At 38.8% G+C, this 18,298-nt stretch overlaps 1 protein-coding gene across 1 annotated transcript in view; it reads left to right on the plus strand.

Annotated features, from left to right (window-relative positions):
• Window positions 1-18,298, plus strand: part of POLA1 (DNA polymerase alpha 1, catalytic subunit) — a 303,264-nt gene that overhangs the window by 114,290 nt on the left and 170,676 nt on the right. The window contains exons 27-31 of the mRNA XM_030305566.2: window positions 2,803-2,835; window positions 3,654-3,746; window positions 5,278-5,483; window positions 7,551-7,683; window positions 15,483-15,614. Of these exons, the coding sequence (XP_030161426.1) occupies window positions 2,803-2,835; window positions 3,654-3,746; window positions 5,278-5,483; window positions 7,551-7,683; window positions 15,483-15,614 (597 nt within the window). The remainder of the gene's footprint in view (window positions 1-2,802; window positions 2,836-3,653; window positions 3,747-5,277; window positions 5,484-7,550; window positions 7,684-15,482; window positions 15,615-18,298) is intronic.

Below are 18,298 nucleotides of genomic sequence, written 5' to 3' on the forward strand. Positions count from 1 at the left end.
GAAGAGTTGATGAGCTGTGGTTAAGGACCTGGAGCCTGAGATGGAGCTCAGGTCCACTGAAAAGCTACTGTTGAGGTCCCTTGGAAAGATGGTGATAAAACTACCCTCAGAAATTGGTGTCACGTCGGTTGAGAGCTATTTGGCTATCTTTATAAAAAATTTGAACCGATATAACCTTTGACCCAGTAAGTCTTATAGGAGTTTATCTTGTTACTGGCAGGTTACATGTGTATAAGGATTATTTGTTGAAGTGTGGTTATACAGGTAAAGATCAGAAACAACCTACGTGTTTATTAGTAGAGCACTAGTTAAATCATCGATTGACACTGTATAGTTGTTAAAAAAGAATAAGGCAGGTCTTTATGTGTAGATGAATAATCTCTAAGATAAAGTATTAGGGTGAAAACAAAGCAGTTATGGTATAGTCTTTATATTTTGCTTAGTTTTCTTTCTTTTTTTTTATTTTTTATTTTTTTACGCTTATTTATTTTTGAGAGAGGGAGAGAGACAGAGCATGAGTGGGGGAGGGACAGAGAAAGAGGGAGACACAGAATCGGAAGCAGGCTCCAGGCTCTGAGCGCTCAGCTCAGAGCCCGACGCGGGGCTTGAACTCATGAGATCATGACCTGAGCCGAAGTCGGACGCCTAACCGAGGGAGCCACCCAGGCGCCCCTTTTGCTTAGTTTTCTACCATTTTTTGTACAACAGATCCAACAAGAGGTTTCTGCCACCAAAGAGAAAATTGTTTTGGTAGCAGCCCTCAGATTGTGCTTGGAAATGGTTGTGAGTTGGTGGCAGGAGAGAATAGAGGCGGTTGATGGAGGATGAAGGTTGCCACTACACGTTGAAGGTACGCTCAAGGACAACATAGTAGGTTTCGTTCATGGTGTGAAAGAAGAGTAGAGGAAATTGCTTACCACTTATGTGGAGTTTCAGTGAAAGGTTGACGGATGGTGTCTGTGGTATTTTTACTTAGGTACTGGTTACCTTATAGAGCTGTCCATTGTGATGAGGAAGGCTAAGCTTAGTGTGGTGGGAGGGGCGGAGGGTGAAGAGAACTTGTGATGAGCAGTTCTGTCCTCACGATGATTAAGTTGGTTGATCTCGTTATTGCCCTCTTCCCAAAGGAATTGTCATATATTCTCCCACAATGCATTTCTCTGCAATTTAAATGTTTAAAAAAGAAGGTGAGGTGGAGGAGTGTGAATGTTTTTTAGGAGTTAACTGAATTTCAGAAAAGTAATTGGGATTACTATGAGAACCGTCACTCAACTAGCACACAGTTTTTTGAGTACCTGTTACATGTGAAGCCTGGAGTTAGGCACACACATGTGCTCTGGCCTCCAGGAGCTTGTGGACTAGTTAGGGAGGGGACAAACTGTCAACTAAAAACTTTTCAGAAGGGCATTATCATGATTATCTTAGGCCAGTGGTCCTTAGCCTGGCCTGCAACATAAATACCTGAAGAGCTTTTTCCAGAACATTGTGAGGGCCGGGTATTGGTGTTTGTCTGTTTGTTTTTATGGCTCCCCAGGTGATTCCACCGTACAGCCAGTGTTAAAACCATCGATTAGGGGCGCCCGGGTGACTCAGTCAGTTAAGGGTCCGACTTCAGCTCAGGTCATGGTCTCATGTTTTGTGAGTTCGAGCCCCAGGTTGAGCTCTGTGGTGACAGTGTGGAGCCTGCTGGGGATTCTCTCTTTTCCTCTCTCTTTGCTTCTCCCCCATTTGCTCTCTCAAACATAAATAAACGTTTAAAAAAAGAAAACCTTGATTAGCCTGATCCATATTCACCACCACCCACCACCCCCAGGACAGAGGAAGGGCTTTCTTCCCTAAGAACAAAGGACAGTGAATGCCTGAGCAAAATTAGACTGTAATAAAGGGGAGGAAACAGTGGAAATGGAAAGTCAGGGGTAGATGTGAAAGATAATTCTAAGTTCAGGGTTAATAGGGCTCTGTAATACATGTTTCCAGTTTGCAGCTATATGGGCCAATGGACAGAACTATCTACAGATATTATGTAGATGTTTGTCTTTATTCATTGAATACTTACTGAGCCCTGCCTCTGGCCTGGGCACTGTGCTAACTCCAGAGAATATGTGAAGGTCTACTCTCTGTCTTTAAGAAATTTACAGTCGAGAGAAGAAATTTAAATCTACTGTGTATATATCTTTTTCACTTTTTTTTTCATTTTGTAAGGTTATTTATTTATTTTGAGAGTGAGAGAGAGCATGATTAGAGGAGGGGCAGATAGAGAATCCCAAGCAAGCTCCATGCCTCCAGTGCAGAGCCCAACATGGGGCTTGATCTCACAACCGTGAGATCATGACCCAAGCAAAAATCAAGAGTCTGGATGCTTAACCAACTGAGCCACCCAGGCTCCCCCCCTCTTTTTCCACTAATTTTTAACATTCTGGGTAAGAATTGCCAGATTTGAAATGCTCTGTGAAGCTTTTTTTTTTTAAGCCACATAGTTATATTTAAATATTAATAATGAGAATTAGTTTACCTCTTTGCCTTATCATAATGGGATGTTTTTATTACACGTGTTTATTAAAGATAGAACTTGAGTAGATTTTTACAGTAGATCTACTTACATATCTCTGGCTGTGAATCAGCATAGAGGCCACCTTACTTTTAGATTATGTTGATATTACTGTTATTTTGAGGGTTGTGGTTGGAAAACCATCAAGAGCTTTAAAATATATGACCAGTCATTGGGATATTTATCTCTGTGTACTTATGTTTATGGTTTTGTAACTATGTTATGTACTAATCTTGACTTTTTATTTCATTTAGATTTTGATGCATACAAAAGAGATGGTGCAGAAGGTAATGCTGAGCATTTTCATCATACATTGACTCTTAAATATCATACCTGGTGACGTTTTTGTATTCAAGGAAAATTGTAACCCAAACAGACTGGAAATGGCTTCTTAGGATGCCTAGTTTACGTTTATAATCCCTGCTAATGGATTATAGCTTTTTTCTTTTACTAACACTGATATGATCTAGGCGCTGCTTGAAGCCTATATGTGAGTGTTTCAAGCAAATTAGTAACAGTGCTAATTAGAGTTTACTTCCAGGCCTTTATACTGTATGTGCTGTAGTGTTGTTTGTTATGATTGATTTTTTTTTGGCACTCTTCGTATTCTCCTAAATACTGTTTGAAACTGTTACAAATTTCATATGGATTTGTGCCCCTGCATTTTAAAAACCCATTATGTTTCTGCTTTATAAATCGCTGTGACCACTAAGCTCATGATACAGTGGATAGATATAGACACCCCCCCTTCCTAGTCTCTTATCCTCCTTTATATTATTCAGTTCCACAGTTTGTTTCAGTTGAAACTAGACATTTCCCCTGCCACTCTACTGTCTGTTTTAAGAAAATTAGGTAGACTTTCTTAATGTGATAGTGGCTTTCCTTTCTAGTTTATTGGTTTATGGGTTTATTGGTTTATTGATTGTACTCAATATGGACAAGATATGGACAATATGGACATATTGACAATATGGACAAGAATAAACATAAGCTTTTGAAAAATCAGTGGAACGTGTAATTTCTGTAGTATGGGTAATCTTGAGTTTTGTTTATGCTGATCACTCTGTTTTTGTTGTTAACTTTTATAATTTTTGCTTTTTGTTAGATGAATCTTGAAGTTATTTATGGAGATACAGATTCAATTATGATAAACACCAATAGCACCAATCTGGAAGAAGTGTATAAATTGGGAAACAAGGTGATGTAATTTGATGAAATTATCTGTTTTACCTACTTTAGTGAATTCTCTTTTAACATGGAACATGTATATGTACACATGTGCTTCAGAAAATAATAAATGTAGTGCTTCTCAGCTCCTCATCTTCTTATTTTTCTTAGCTTCTAATCCAGTTGTTTGTATTAAGGGTAAAATTCAAAGGAGGGTGTTTTTTCCTTAAATGATAAATACATTTTTGCTTTGAAGAGAGTCTGGGATGTTTTCATCTTGTTTCTAAGGCTGGTGGCTGTGGTGTTCTTGTCACACCTTCGTGATGTTGGGCTTAGGCCTGGCTACAGTGATATCTCTGGGTCTTGCAAGAGGGAGGCACACTGCTTCACACCCTATGTCTACTTTCCGATAAAAGAAGAAAGCAAAAAAAAGTTTTTAATGTAAATTTAAAATATGGTCGTGTTTATACTTATCGCATTATCATGCATGAGGAGAAACGTCTCTAATAGCGTTCAGGTGGATTTTATACACTGACAGATAAGGAGAAATACCTGCCTACATACATACATACATGTACACACGTTATAATTTTTACAGGAGTACTTAAAATATATTTGAAAAGGCAAGTGGACGTTTGAAAGTAATCATTTGTTGCCCCCTTATTGCAGTCAAGGTTTCTTGAGTACTTGCTATGTTAAGATATTGTCCCAGTAACCTAGAACTAAGATATCATCTTCCAGAGTAAGAACTTCCTGCCTTTCTCCATTAATATGTGTGAAGTTTGGCCTATAGCATTCACCTGAGAGCAAGCCACACGTACTGTCCTCATGTTGCACTTCAAAAAGCTGTGTATTTTCCCTGGGTGATTGGCTGTGCCTTGATCCTATCAATAAAGAGCAGGTCATGTTTTGTTTAACATACAGGTACAGGGAGATCTTAGACATTATTTTCATAGTCAAAAGTTTTACTTGTTTCTGGCCACGTATCTACTTGTTAAACTATCTAATCTTTCTAATTTAGTAGTTTGAAGGTAAGTAAGAATGAATTTAGTTTTTATTTTTTATTATCTTTCTTAATGTTTATTTAGTTTTGAGAGAGAGGGAGACACGGAATCCGAAGTGGGCTCCAGGCTCTGAGCTGTCAGCACAGAGCCTGACACGGGGCTCGAATCCACGGACCGTGAAATCATATGAGCCGAAGTCGAATGCTTAACCGACTGAGCCACTGAAGCACCTCTGACTTTCGATTTTAGATTCAAGAAGACTATTTCATAATTTTCATAAATTTCCTGCGGCAGACCCAGCTAATTCTGTCCTTTGGTTGAGTGGGATGATATATTTATGTTATGGTGTATTTTTTTTAATCTGTTTTTGTCCCTGTGCTCTTTGAATGGTTTTGCATCATACTCAACATAATACTGTGTTCTGTATCACCTGAGTAAATGCATTCTAATCTTGTGTGCATTCAAGTTCTGTTTAGATTAACTCTTGGGAATTTGTAGCATGTTCATCTCCCTAGTGGATGTTTGAGAAGCTAGTATTAATGGTCGAAATTTTCACAGGTAAAAAGTGAAGTGAATAAGTTGTACAGATTGCTTGAAATAGACATCGATGGTGTTTTCAAGTCTCTGCTACTGCTGAAGAAAAAGAAATACGCCGCTCTGGTTGTTGAGCCAACGTCGGATGGGAATTACATCACCAAACAGGAGCTGAAAGGATTAGATATAGTTAGAAGAGATTGGTGTGATCTTGCTAAAGAAACTGGAAAGTGAGTTCGGCTTTCATGTGTGCTTTTGTTGTTTGTCTTTAAAAACTTCACATAGTGATGACGTGGACAAGATGTATGATTCTGCCAAGCGCAAGGACCCAACTTCTTTTTTACGTATTAATGCTCCTCACTTATTGGGAGTGGAATTTTCCAGGTAGATGAAAACTCAGAAGAAGCCAAATTCACTCAGTGAGAGATACTTGCTGTAAAATACATCTTAGGAGTTGTGACTCATGATGAGGGTAAACCTTCACATATTAGCTCCCTACAGAGTTGGTTTCATTGGTGTTGGCTTGTCTCTGTTTTGTTTTGCTTTCCTATTCTTACTAGAAAGTGCCTTGTGTTGTGTTCCTGAATCATCATAGAACCTCTTTAGGAGTTCTTTAGGAGGAACATAGTTGTTAAGGTGTCCCCATGTTTTGACTTAAATATTCTGGGATTCAAAGTGCACCACGGAGTGAGACTTTGTTCCCAACTGTATCTTTTGTGTATAAAGATTCTTAGGAATATCTAGAAAAAAATTCCTATCAGGTTAATTTAAGAGCTGGGTCTCAAATACCCTACGTACCTCAGAAATAATAAATGTCATGGCTGACCCCCTAGCTTTGCATCTGAGACTGGAAATGGTGATACTAAGGCCTGTTTTTCTTTTTTTTTTTTTGAGAGAGAGAGAGAGCGCGTGCGCATACATGAACGAGGAGGGACAGAGGGAGAGGGAGAGAGAGACTCTTAAGCAGGTTCCATGCCAAGCACAGAGCCTGACATGGAGCTTGATTTCATAACCATGAGACCATGACCTGAGCCAAAATCATGAGTCAGACGTTTAACCAAGTGAGCCACCCAGGCTCCCCAAGACCTCTTTTTTTTTTTTTAAAGAGTCACATTAATTTATAAAGCACCCATTAAAAAAAACCTGTATCTATATGTATTTAATGTACCATCTTTCTAGATATTCCTGTTTTCTGAACCTGCCCAATTCTGAAAATAGAACTTTTTACTTTAAAGCAAAATTTTAAATTAATCTTAATATTGCTGAATATTCACACTTTTTACTTGTTTTCCAGTCTCCCTCTTGCTTTCCACATTGGGAGATTGAGCAGTTGTTGCTTCTGCAAAACCACTCTTGATTAGGCAAAGTTGATCATCGGAGTATAGGTCACTGTTAGCCTTTTATGAAATGAAGTTTGAAATGCTTCATTGCCCCCAAATGTACCCAAAGATGAAACTACTTTGTATAGACTGTCGATTAGAGTGTTCTCTTCAGCTTTGTGTTTTCTAAGAAAAGATGCATCATAATAGAAGTAAATTTCTCTGAGTTAGAAATGTATTAGTAATTAAAGCTATACAAATGTTTTTGTCAGGGTTCTTTTTCTGACAAATTATAATGCAGCTGTCAAAGCCTTGCTCTGCATTTTCTCAGAAATGGATAAAATATTGGCTTCCTTACTCCTTTTCTTTTTCTTTTTTCCCTTTTTTTTTTTTTTTGAGGGGGTCTGGTAGAATAATAGGAAGTTTTTCAGCGATAGCATAAGGTTGGAGAACACTGAGCAATATAATGAAGCCAAAGAAAGAAAAGTTTGAAATCTTGGGTTTTTTAAAAAAATTTTGCGTAAAGAGCAACATATTTCTGCTTACCCAGTTAATGGTCATCTCAGCTTGGTGATACCAGAAATAATATCTTGCTACTTTATGGGGAAAGTCCAATTTTTTCTTTTAAAATTTTAGCCTGTGAGCAGAATATAACTGCTTGTGAATTTTGTAGCTGCATAAATGCACTTGTGGATGGAACACATACCTTTCTCAGTGTACATTTTGTGTGAAGCATTAGCTGCTGAATGAAAAAGGGTCTGTATGTTTAAGGGCAAACCTGACGTTCCAAGGTTGGTAAACCTTTCGGAGAGTTCATGTAAAAAAACAAATAGTAACGGCCTTTTGGACATTAACGCTCATGTTAGCTTTTAGTACAGCTCTTGTCCACATGTAAATCTAATGGCATTTATCTTCCTTTTCTCTCCTTTATTAATAAAGTATAATATTAAAAAAATGAATCCTTCTCTTTTTTTGCAGCTTTGTCCTTGGTCAGATTCTTTCTGATCAAAGCCGAGACACTATAGTGGAAAACATTCAGAAGAGGTTAATAGAAATTGGAGAGAATGTGCTAAATGGCAGTGTCCCAGTGAGCCAGTTTGAAATTAACAAGGTAAATGTAGCATTTATTGCTGAGCCCAGCTGCTGCCATGTGTTTTTCGCCTCCTTCAGATAGTTGAAGAACCACCTCATCCTTGCAATCGAAATAAATTCTAGCTGGTGATGAAAGCCGCTTAACAACTATCTCCCCAATGGAGCATCAGCATACCGCTTCCTCTTCCAGTTGCTGGCACTGCCCTGTCTCCATCTTTTACTTGGTGGAAGCCTTGTTTCCAGAGATTGTGTAGAGTGACCTAGTTGATGTTTAGGGAACTAGCGAGTATTACCTTCTCCATGGTCCTCGTCTTCATCTATACTTGTTTGCAAAGGACAGCCTGTAAGCTTAGAGACAGAGACAAGAGTGTGTGTGTATGTGTGACTTTCACAGAAGGGGATCCTTAGAGGTATTGTAATGAGAGGGCTTTTGTGGGACATAGTTATTTAGAATTAAGATGGCGATAGCATTTTTTGTATAGCCAGAGCACTTGTGCTTTTATTTTCTTTTTAAACTATGTAATTTAGACTCTGTGGACAGTTTTAGTTGTTGAAAATAGGGAATATTTTTTTCTTACCTAATTTGAAAAATAAAACCTTGGTTTCCAAAGTGCTGTGTAATATAAGATGTTAGTTTGCAGATCTCCTTTTTTTCCTCCATTTGAAGAGTACCCTTACATATACAGAAGCTAATTCTGCAAATACCATTTTATCCATTCTGTGATAGATTATGTTGTCAGAGCTGATAGAAAAAAAGAACTTTAATGAAAAAGAATTTGATGATGATATAAAATGGAAGAGTTAAGAGTTAAAACTCTAATGATACCTTCACGATACCTTATGTTAAGGTGATGCCTGTCATTTTTGCACATTTTCTTACTCTTGGAAATGTACTTTTACATTGAAGCGATTACAATACATATTATTTGGAAATGTGTTTTTGTTTACATTTTATTTATTTTTGAGAAAGGGAGAGAGAGCACAGGTGGGGGAAGGGCAGAGAGAGAGGGAGACACAGAATCGGAAGCAGGCTCCAGGCTCTGAGCTGTCAGCACACAGAGCCTGACATGGGGCTCCAACTCCGAACTGTGAGATCATGACCTGAGCCGAAGTCGGACGCTTAACCACCTGAGCCACCCCAGCACCCCAAGGAAATGTGTTTTTATTTAACATAAACAGATTTTGCCACATTTCTATGTTATCTTAAAAATGATCATGTTAGGGGCGCCTGGGTGGCGCAGTCGGTTAAGCGTCTGACTTCAGCCAGGTCACGATCTCGCGGTCCGTGAGTTCTTGCCCCGCGTCAGGCTCTGGGCTGATGGCTCGGAGCCTGGAGCCTGTTTCCGATTCTGTGTCTCCCTCTCTCTCTGCCCCTCCCCCGTTCATGCTCTGTCTCTCTCTGTCCCAAAAATAAATAAAAAACGTTGAAAAAAAAAAAATGATCATGTTAATTTTGTATTTCACTGATACATCTTTATTTAAAAATTTTGTCTGATTATTTACATTAGTTTTGATATTATAAATAACCAGATTGAACATCTTTCCTTCTTTATCTTTTTGCTTCTGAATGAATTATATTCTTAGTTTAGGTTCCTTGGCGTGAAATATTTGAGTCAAAAGATAGGACTATCTGGAGCACCTGGGTGGCTCAGTTGGTTGAGCATCTGACTCTTGATTTCGGCTCAGCTCGTGATCCCTGGGGCGTGGGATTGAGCCCTGTATGTCATTCTCTTTGCTGAGCATGGAGCCTGCTTTGGATTCTCTCTCTCTCTCTCTCTCTCTCTCTCTCTCTCTCTCTCTCCCTCCCTCCCTCCCTCTACCCCTTCCTCTCTGCTTCTGCCTGCTCTCTCTTTCTGAAAATAAAAAAATACAGGAATATCTATACAGCTCTTGCCACATTGCTTTGTAAAAGGGTGATAACCAATTGATTAAATAAAATGTGTGTGCCAGTGTCACACAGATTTCCTTGTATTGGTAGTAGTTCATTGGTGATAATATCATTGATAACATTTAAATAAAATAATGCTGTCACTGTGATATGAAAGTGTCTCACTTTTGGATTTAATTTGCATTTGTTGGTTTTTAGAGAAGATGAGTATTTGCTATGCATATCCTTAGGATTAGTATTTATTTTTAGATAAGCCATTTGTTCCTTACACCTTAACTGTGATGTCTTTAATGTCACAAAAAAAGAGACACTCTTTTATATACAGAAGCACAAACAACTAGAAGTAAATATTAGAAGAGGACATGTGCTTTGGCACTAGCTCTTCACTTTAAGTGATGCCATGTTCACCTGTTGGCATGGCTTTACTTGTGACATCTAAACACTGATTTCCTTTCAGATTTTGTTTGGTCTGTCTCAGAAATTTGCATGAGGAAGAGTTAAAACTGCAGTCTTGCCTTGATCACTTTTTGCATCACTTCCGCAGGTTGTATCCCTGACACTGTCTACCTTCTTAGAAACGTGGGCCCTGTATTCCAAGGAGTTCCCGGCAGGAGTTTGGAAGGCTGAATCCAAACATGACCATATTACAGGCACAATAACACTGAGCACGTGTCCCCTAGGCCATTGCACCCCCACTGTCATCTTCTCATATGAACAATGACAGTGTTACTAGTATGCCAAGAAACTGAAGTCATAGGCACACTGGCAGTGTCCAAGTTCTGATGAGCAGTCTATAGTCTTGTGATTTTTAAGTTTTTACTATTGAAATTGTTAAACTTAAAAGTAGAGAGTAGTATTATGAGTCCCCATGTATCTATCATTCAGCTGCAATAATTGTCAATTTACAGGGACATTATTATTAACCACAGTAATAGTAATAGTGTGATCAGGACTGTGCATTCATTTTTCTGTGGCAGAACTAAAATTCTAAGTCACTATCTTTATAATCTCCATTTTACTTGACATAGTGGCTGGCAAGTAACAGTTGTCCAGTGAATATTAAAAGAATTTGGTTGCTTTCTTTTTTTTTTAATTTTTTAACGTTTATTTATTATTGAGAGACAGAGCATGAATATGGGAGGGGCAGAGAGAGGGGGAGACACAGAATCTGAAGCAGACTCCAGGCTCTGAGCTGCCAGCACAGAGCCCGATGCGGGGCTCGAACTCCCAAACTGCGAGATCATGACCTGAGCTGAAGTCGGACACCCAACCGACTGAGCCACCCAGGCGCCCCTTCACTTGCTTTCTTAATCTTCCATTCATCAAACATGCACTACCTCTTATAAGCACAATGCTAGATTCGGGAATATAAAATTGAATGAGCAAGGCAAGGTCCATGTTTTCAAGATGGTGATGGTCTGTCAAAGATATATTTACTGTCCCATATTTTTATACCTTTTTAAAAATAAAACGGATTTCTGCAGTGGTGATTCAAGCACAATCAATTCTTTTTTTCCCTTTGTTTTTTTTATTTTTTATTTTTTTAATTTTTAAAATTATATTTTTTTAATTTACATCCAAATTAGTTAGCATATAGTGCAACAGTGATTTCAGGAGTAGGTTCCTTAATGCCCCTTACCCATTGAGCCTATCCCCCCTCCCACAACCCCTCTAGCAACCCTCTGTTTGTTCTCCGTATTTAAGAGTGTCTTATGTTTTGTCCACCTCCCTATTTTTATATTATTTTTGCTTCCCTTCCCTTATATGTATCTGTTCTGTGTCTTTAAGTCCTCATATGAGTGAAGTCATATATTTGTCTTTCTCTGACTGACTAATTTCACTTAGCATAATACCCTCTAGTTCCATGCACGTAGTTGCAAATGGCAAGATTCATTCTTTTTGATTGCCGAGTAATACTCCGTTGTATATATATACCATATCTTCTTTATCCATTCATCCGTCGATGGACATTTGGGCTCTTTCCATACTTTGGCTATTGTGGATAGTGCTGCTCTAAACATGGGGGTGCATGTGTCCCTTCGAAACAGCATACCTGTATCCCGTGGATAAATGCCTAGTAGTGCCATTGCTGGGTCGTAGGGTAGTTCTGGTTTTCATTTTTTGAGGAATGTCCACACTGTTTTCCAGAGCGGCTGCACCAAGCACAGTAAATTCTGATGAAAGGCCTATCTGTGTCATAGTTTTTCCTCAGTCTTGTTTACAGCAAGCTATTTATATGTCAGAGGTGATGTGTCTTGATCTCTCTGAATACTTACAATAAACATAAACAAGTTTTAAAGAAAACTTGTGAGCAGTTCACTTTTTATGTTTTATCGCTTTCAAAGGAGAGTGGAGCAGAACAGTCTATGTGACTGGTTGTGGATGATTTTATGACAGGATATCTGTTTATCTGTAGATACCGATATTTTTGTGAACTTGGGAGGGATTGAAAATAGGAGGCTAGCCTTGGGTGGAGGAGTAAAGTGGTGAGATTTACCTTTGTAGAGATTTTAGCCCTTGTTGTTGAAAGCAACGGAAAAACACTGGGTGTGATTTTCTGAATTACTGCAATCTTAGCTTAAATATATTTTATAAAGTAACACAAAGTACTTCACAGTTGATTTGTATAGCCCTAGCTAACTTGAGCCTAAACCACCAGGAAACATTTTTTTTTAAATCAAGCCTTCGAAAACTAGCTTGTAAAATCCCCAAATAGCCTCAATCTAATAATTGGAAAGTATGTCAGATGAAATTCAGAATTTCTTAACATTGCTCTGATGTATAGTCAGTTGAAGAAGATAATGGTTTTTTTTTAAGTAGAGTTATATTGATTAAGATTTCTACGCAGCATTACCCATCCAAGTCAATCAAGACTCCACATAATGCAGGTTGGAGGAGATTCAAATACGTGGAGCATTTCCTAGGCACTCTCTGGCCCTGAGTGTATGATTTACAAAGTGGACATGACATGGTTGTGTGCCGCCCTTTGGAGAACCTGCTTTATTCCTACTACAGCATTTCTCAGAGTTCCTGCTCTCAGGGCACTTGCACAGTCTTAAAATATTGAGGGCGGCAAGAGATTTTATGTGTGGTCCAAATTAATATTTACTGTTAGAAATGAAAACTGAGAAGTTTTAAAAACATTTATTTGTTTAGAAATAGCAATAAGCCCAGTATGTGATTCAAAAATAGCATTTTTCCTTGAAATAACTATGTATTTCAAAACAAAGAAAAATTAGCCAGAGGAGTGGCATCATTTTACAATTTTGCATATCTCTTCAATGTCTAGTTTGGTAGAAGACATCTGGATTCTCATATCCACTTGAATGTCCAGTCTCTTGTCGTGTGTGGTTTTGGTTGAAGTATAGGAAGAAAATCCATTTTCACACAAATATGTAGTTGGAAAAAGGAGAAATATTTCACTACTTTTTTCAGATAGTTGTAATAGATATTCTCCTTTGATTCTACACCACTATTATCTAAATGGTATTTTTAAAATTTTTTTTCATATTTTATTTGAGAGAGAGAGAATCCCAAGCGGGCTCTGCATTGTCAGCACAGAGCCTGATGCAGGGCTCGAAATCACGAACTGTGAGATCATGACCTGAGCCAAAATCAAGAGTCAGATGCTTAACCAGCTGAGCCACCCAGTCTCACCTAAGTGGTATTTTCTTAAAGGCTATTTGTAATGGGGAAATCTGAAACCTTATCAGTGAACTTTTCATAATGTCACATTAAAATCTGTTGGTCTGTGTTGTCCTTGGAATAGATACTTTACTCATGCAAAGCATTATGCATTGGCCATTTATGAAATGATAGTTCTGGCAGTTGTACAGACCTTCCAAATATTGAATGCATTTTATTGTAGATTATTCAAAATCACATTTTAAAATATTTCCTGCTATTAGCATTAGAAAAGTCTTTAAGGATAGAAAAGCTGTCAAGCTCACACACACGCAACGAGTTTTCCAGAATTCTAATTTGTGCTTAAAAGTTTGAATTTTACCTTAGGCAGTACATATTGCCACTTGTTTGTCTTCAGGTTGCAGGTTCACTCCGTTTTTTTTGAGAAATTGTCTGCTGAAGACCCAAGTTAGAATAGTAGTAGTTGGCTCATCATTCTTGTAAGGAAAAACTGTGTTCTATGAAAAAGCCAGCTAGTTTGGCTTGCAAGTCTGAACATTTGCACAAGTGCTTTCCGTCGAGTAAGCTTCATTCTTTAGTATACAGTAGACATGGCTTATGTGTAATTCTTATCTTGTCACACAAAATATTAGCCTTGTATTCAGGGTCAGGAGCTGAAAAATCTAAAACTTTTTGCTGTTTCATAAAGGACATTCATTTTTAAAATTTTTTATTTTAGAGAGAGAGTGCGTGTGTGAATGGGGTAGGGGAGAGAGAGAGAGAGAGAGAGAGCGAGCGAGCGCGCAAGCAAGAATCTCAACCAGGTTCCACGTTCAGCACGGAGCCTGACACGGGGCTCAGTCCCATGACCCTGGGATCGTGACCCATGCAGAAATCAAGAGTTGGACCCTCAACCAACTGAACGACCCAGGCACCCCATTAAGGACATTCTCAAGTGAAACTGGTTTCTTTCGCTTTTTCTTTCTTCTTTTTTCCTCTTCTTTTTTTTTCTTTTGAGAACGCTGAGCGCGTGGTGGCAAAGAATACCAGGAATGGTGCCACACTTTGGTGTGGCAGCCCCCGTTCATGTTTATGAGGCATCAGGATCTTTACCTACCACTGCTTCTGCATTACCAGTGCCAACAGTATTGTTAGAAGAATAATTTTGACCTCTCACCTTCCTAAAAGGGTGCCCGGAACCCCCACAGGTCTGCAGAGCACATTTAGGTGATGTAGTCATGCGGCGCCCTGTTCCCTGCCCTTCCTCTTGTCTTTTGATACCCACCACAGGGCTAGATCCCTTCCTTCTCCCCTTTGTGCATGCTGAGTTCTAGTCCAGTAGACTGTATTCTGTGTCACCTCTTCTTTGAATTTTTGCTTTTATCTCTGCCCAGAATGTTCTTGCTCTTGTCACCTTGTCTTAAAATCCTGTTTTTCTTCACATGCCAGCTCAAGTTTTTTCTCCTATGATTTCTGTTCTCAGATGATAGTGATCTTTGCCTCTAAACTCTCTCCCTAACACTTTGCTCCACATCTCCCTTAGGGCACATGTAGCTTATTTTTGAGGTTTCATTCGGGGAATGGGGAATCTTCTAATAGCAGATGACTTAGAACCAGTGACCGTCTTACTCATCTCTCAGTACTTTACAGTGCTTGAACTTAGTTAATTATTGCAGAGTGAGCAAAATCATTTATTCTGCAAACCTTGGGTTGCCCTTGCACGCCAAGAACGGTCGTGAGCATTGTGGATGCAGCAGCAAGCAAGGCTGACCTGTTCCTGCCCTCGTGGGGCCGACTTTGTGCTTGCAGCTCACTCATTCTGCCTTTCTGGAGCTGAAAGTGAGTGTTAAGTCCACCGATTTCTGGCACCTTTGAGATTTATGTAGGCTAGAGAAGCCTTTGGGAAACACCGTTCAGTCAGAGTAACTGCTCTGCATCAGTCCTTACTAACCAGTTAATTCAGGGAGAGAACTGCAAACATGAGGAGAAACTCTAAAGGCTTCACAGGAAACTGAATTTATAGTCTTAGTTTTTTATAGCCAAGTATTACATGCCATGGCCCATAAACTTGTATTTCTTTTTTGCCAGAGTTCCATTTGGTCATATTAGTTACTCAATGAAGGAGGGAGGAGTCTTGTGGATGGAATGTGTATGGACTGTGGCACTGTTTTCTACATGCAGCTTCTGTCCATCTTATGTTTCTGTGGCTGATAGAATTCTAGGAAAGATGTATTTAGTGTCTATCTGTGTGAGAAGGGTTTTATTTTAAACCGTGGGGCTTTTTGTTTCCTCTTTTCCTCTTTTAGGCATTGACCAAGGATCCCCAGGATTACCCTGATAAGAAAAGCCTACCTCATGTACATGTTGCCCTCTGGATAAATTCTCAAGGAGGCAGAAAGGTGAAAGCTGGAGATACCGTGTCGTATGTCATCTGTCAGGTAAAATTGTAGTAATTAATAAGACTCCCAGACCTCTTAACCTATAGTAAACTTCAGATCACCACAGTGTCTTACTTCGTGCTCTTCCAAACAATTGGTCCTGTAAAGAGATGGGTTAGTCTGGTTGGTTTTATAATATTTGAAGCCTTAGTCAGAGGTCTGAGGCATGTTATTAAAATTTTCCTAAAGCATTTAAGACCAGTGTCCTGGTTCACTTGAAATTATCTTGGTGAGACAGATGCATGACAGTGGTTGCTGTTTCACCCCTAAACTGACTTGAGTGATAATGTGTGTAAGTTTGGTCACATGTCCAGCAGGAGTCTGTTATTCCTTTTGCCATAGTTTCCATTAGGAATACTGTCAGGATAAGAGAGCGGATGCATGTTTCCCTAGCCTGTGTTCGAATAGTCCCTTGAAAAAAGTGTGAAGTACTTGGTAATATGGAGAAAAGTGATGGATCCTAAAAACATTCCCTAGGAAGAAAACACAAATTATCTAACCACTTTGGGGTCTTTTCTTTATTTTGAGTGGCGGTGGCCTAGAACCCACCTCCTTGCCTTCTCCCTCTTCCATGAGGCACCTCTGAGGAACCTCTGACCCCTCTGGAACACAAGTTTACACCACTAACCAGTTTCTTTGGAGAGGAGCATGCCTTTAACAGGGATGGGGAAAGATGGTAGGACAGAAGAGTAGTTTTTTTCTTTGAACGCACTTAACTCCAGTTGGAGCAAAGGAGAGGTCTCATCTCTTTCTCCTATTAAAAAAAAAGTCACAGCCTCTATCCAAATTCTTTAAAATTAATTGTGGTGTGGTATACTTATCAAAAGGCATAATTGATCTGTGTAAGGCTTTGTTTTTAATTAACTATTGCGTTCTGTCATTACAGTGGAAAAAATGAGATAAGCCTTGAACTTCATTGCATTATGATTGATCTTTGTCAAACTACAGTCAGTGTGTTTTTAAAACATTATAGAGTCTTTTCAGAATTTAAAAATTAGCTGCTAATATCTGCTCGGTATCACAGATGACGTACATAACAAATGATTTAAGTACATGGACAGGAATCAGCACTTGACTCTGTCTCCCTCCTAGGGTTACCCTTGATTAAGAACTGTTACAGAAAGCCAATTCCTGCAGGAAAATATTTCCATAAATGTCTGACTCGCTCAATCCCTTAATGTGCTTTGCATATTGCCTCTGACAAGTCTCATCTCAAAAAAACAATTTTCATATTATGCAAATAAAGATTTTGGTAAATAGGCTAGTTTTGTTTCACTTATGATTTCACATACATGGAAAAGCTCTTAGATTATTAGTGACAGGAACAGATGGCAATGCAGCTTTGAAAATCATATAGGTTCTGAGAAATGACCTCTAATAATGAAATCCAGCCAAAATTATGTTTTGGCTAAACCTGGAGTGGAGATGTGTGGTAGTGTGATCGATGTATTTAGAAGTCCGGGTTATGTTCCTTGATGTCTAGATATTAGGTCTTAAGCTTGCTTTTTCTCGGGTCTTACTGAGCTGGAAAAGCTCAAAAAATGCTGACGCTGATATAGTGCGATAAATCCATTTTGATGTATTGTCAATATTTCCCCCATCCACTGGTGCTGGGCCTTAACTTACTTGTTAAAACTACAGTTCATGTTTCTTTTTATGAAGCCTTCTCATTGTATCCCAGGAAAAGCTGCAGGACTTGGATTCGCCTCTATCCCCTGGCAGTGGGGCAAGCCCGCTTTGAGGATGTTTGTGCGCCAGAGTTGCCTACCTCTTTTGCTTTTAGGGACTCACACTATTCTGTTTCCAAACACAACCATCTATGTAGAATCTCTTTTTGATATTTTGAAGAGTACTTTACTGCTCTCAGCAAAGGTGTCCTCTGCAAATAGTCTGTCTCCTAGACAGGTTCCGTTTTGTTTAAAATTTCTAATTAAAATTCGACTATAGTACTCTATTGATAATTCACTCAGACTATAAATTCAGATGAGTTCAGAGAGTAATGTTTTTGGTGTCTGATTTATATTGTAGTTCATCGACTTGTAAAGCCTACATGAATTATTTGCTGAGATCTTAAATCAACTTCCACTTAATGGTTAAGTTTTAAATCCTTAATTATTTAACTTTCATTACACCTAATTTCCATAAGGCATGCCTTTAACATAATTGTTTTAAGGGGCCCCCTTGTACACCCATTTAAATAACTTTTTTCCATTAGTTTCCTTCTAAAGATGACAACATAGTTTTGAATGAATTGATTGCACCTGGTTGTCTCTGTGAAGTATGTACTTTGTGAACTTTGTGAATTACTACGTAGGCACTTAATGCAGGACGAACATTGTTAATCAGTTTTTAAAGCGTATGCCGTGTGTTACTGCATATACCGTGGGATCTTGCTAGGTTGGAGAATTAGGTCTGTGAGGGATATATCTTATGTCACGGCCTGAATGTTTTTCCAACACAACATAGCAAAACCTGTCTTACCAATTCTTTTGAATTTAGTCATGTTTGGGCTCAGATTTTTTAAATAGAGCAAGAACTATGATTGTGTTGGGGCACCTGGGTGGCTCAGTCAGTGAAGCATCTGATCCTTGTTATCAACTCAGGTCTTGATCTCAGGTTGTGACTTCAAGCTCCCCGCATTGGGCTCCGTGCTAGAAAAGAAAAAAAAAAGAAATCTATTTGTG

The sequence above is a fragment of the Lynx canadensis genome, chromosome X (assembly GCF_007474595.2).
Source record: "Lynx canadensis isolate LIC74 chromosome X, mLynCan4.pri.v2, whole genome shotgun sequence".
In the NCBI taxonomy this organism is placed as follows: Eukaryota; Metazoa; Chordata; class Mammalia; order Carnivora; family Felidae; genus Lynx; species Lynx canadensis.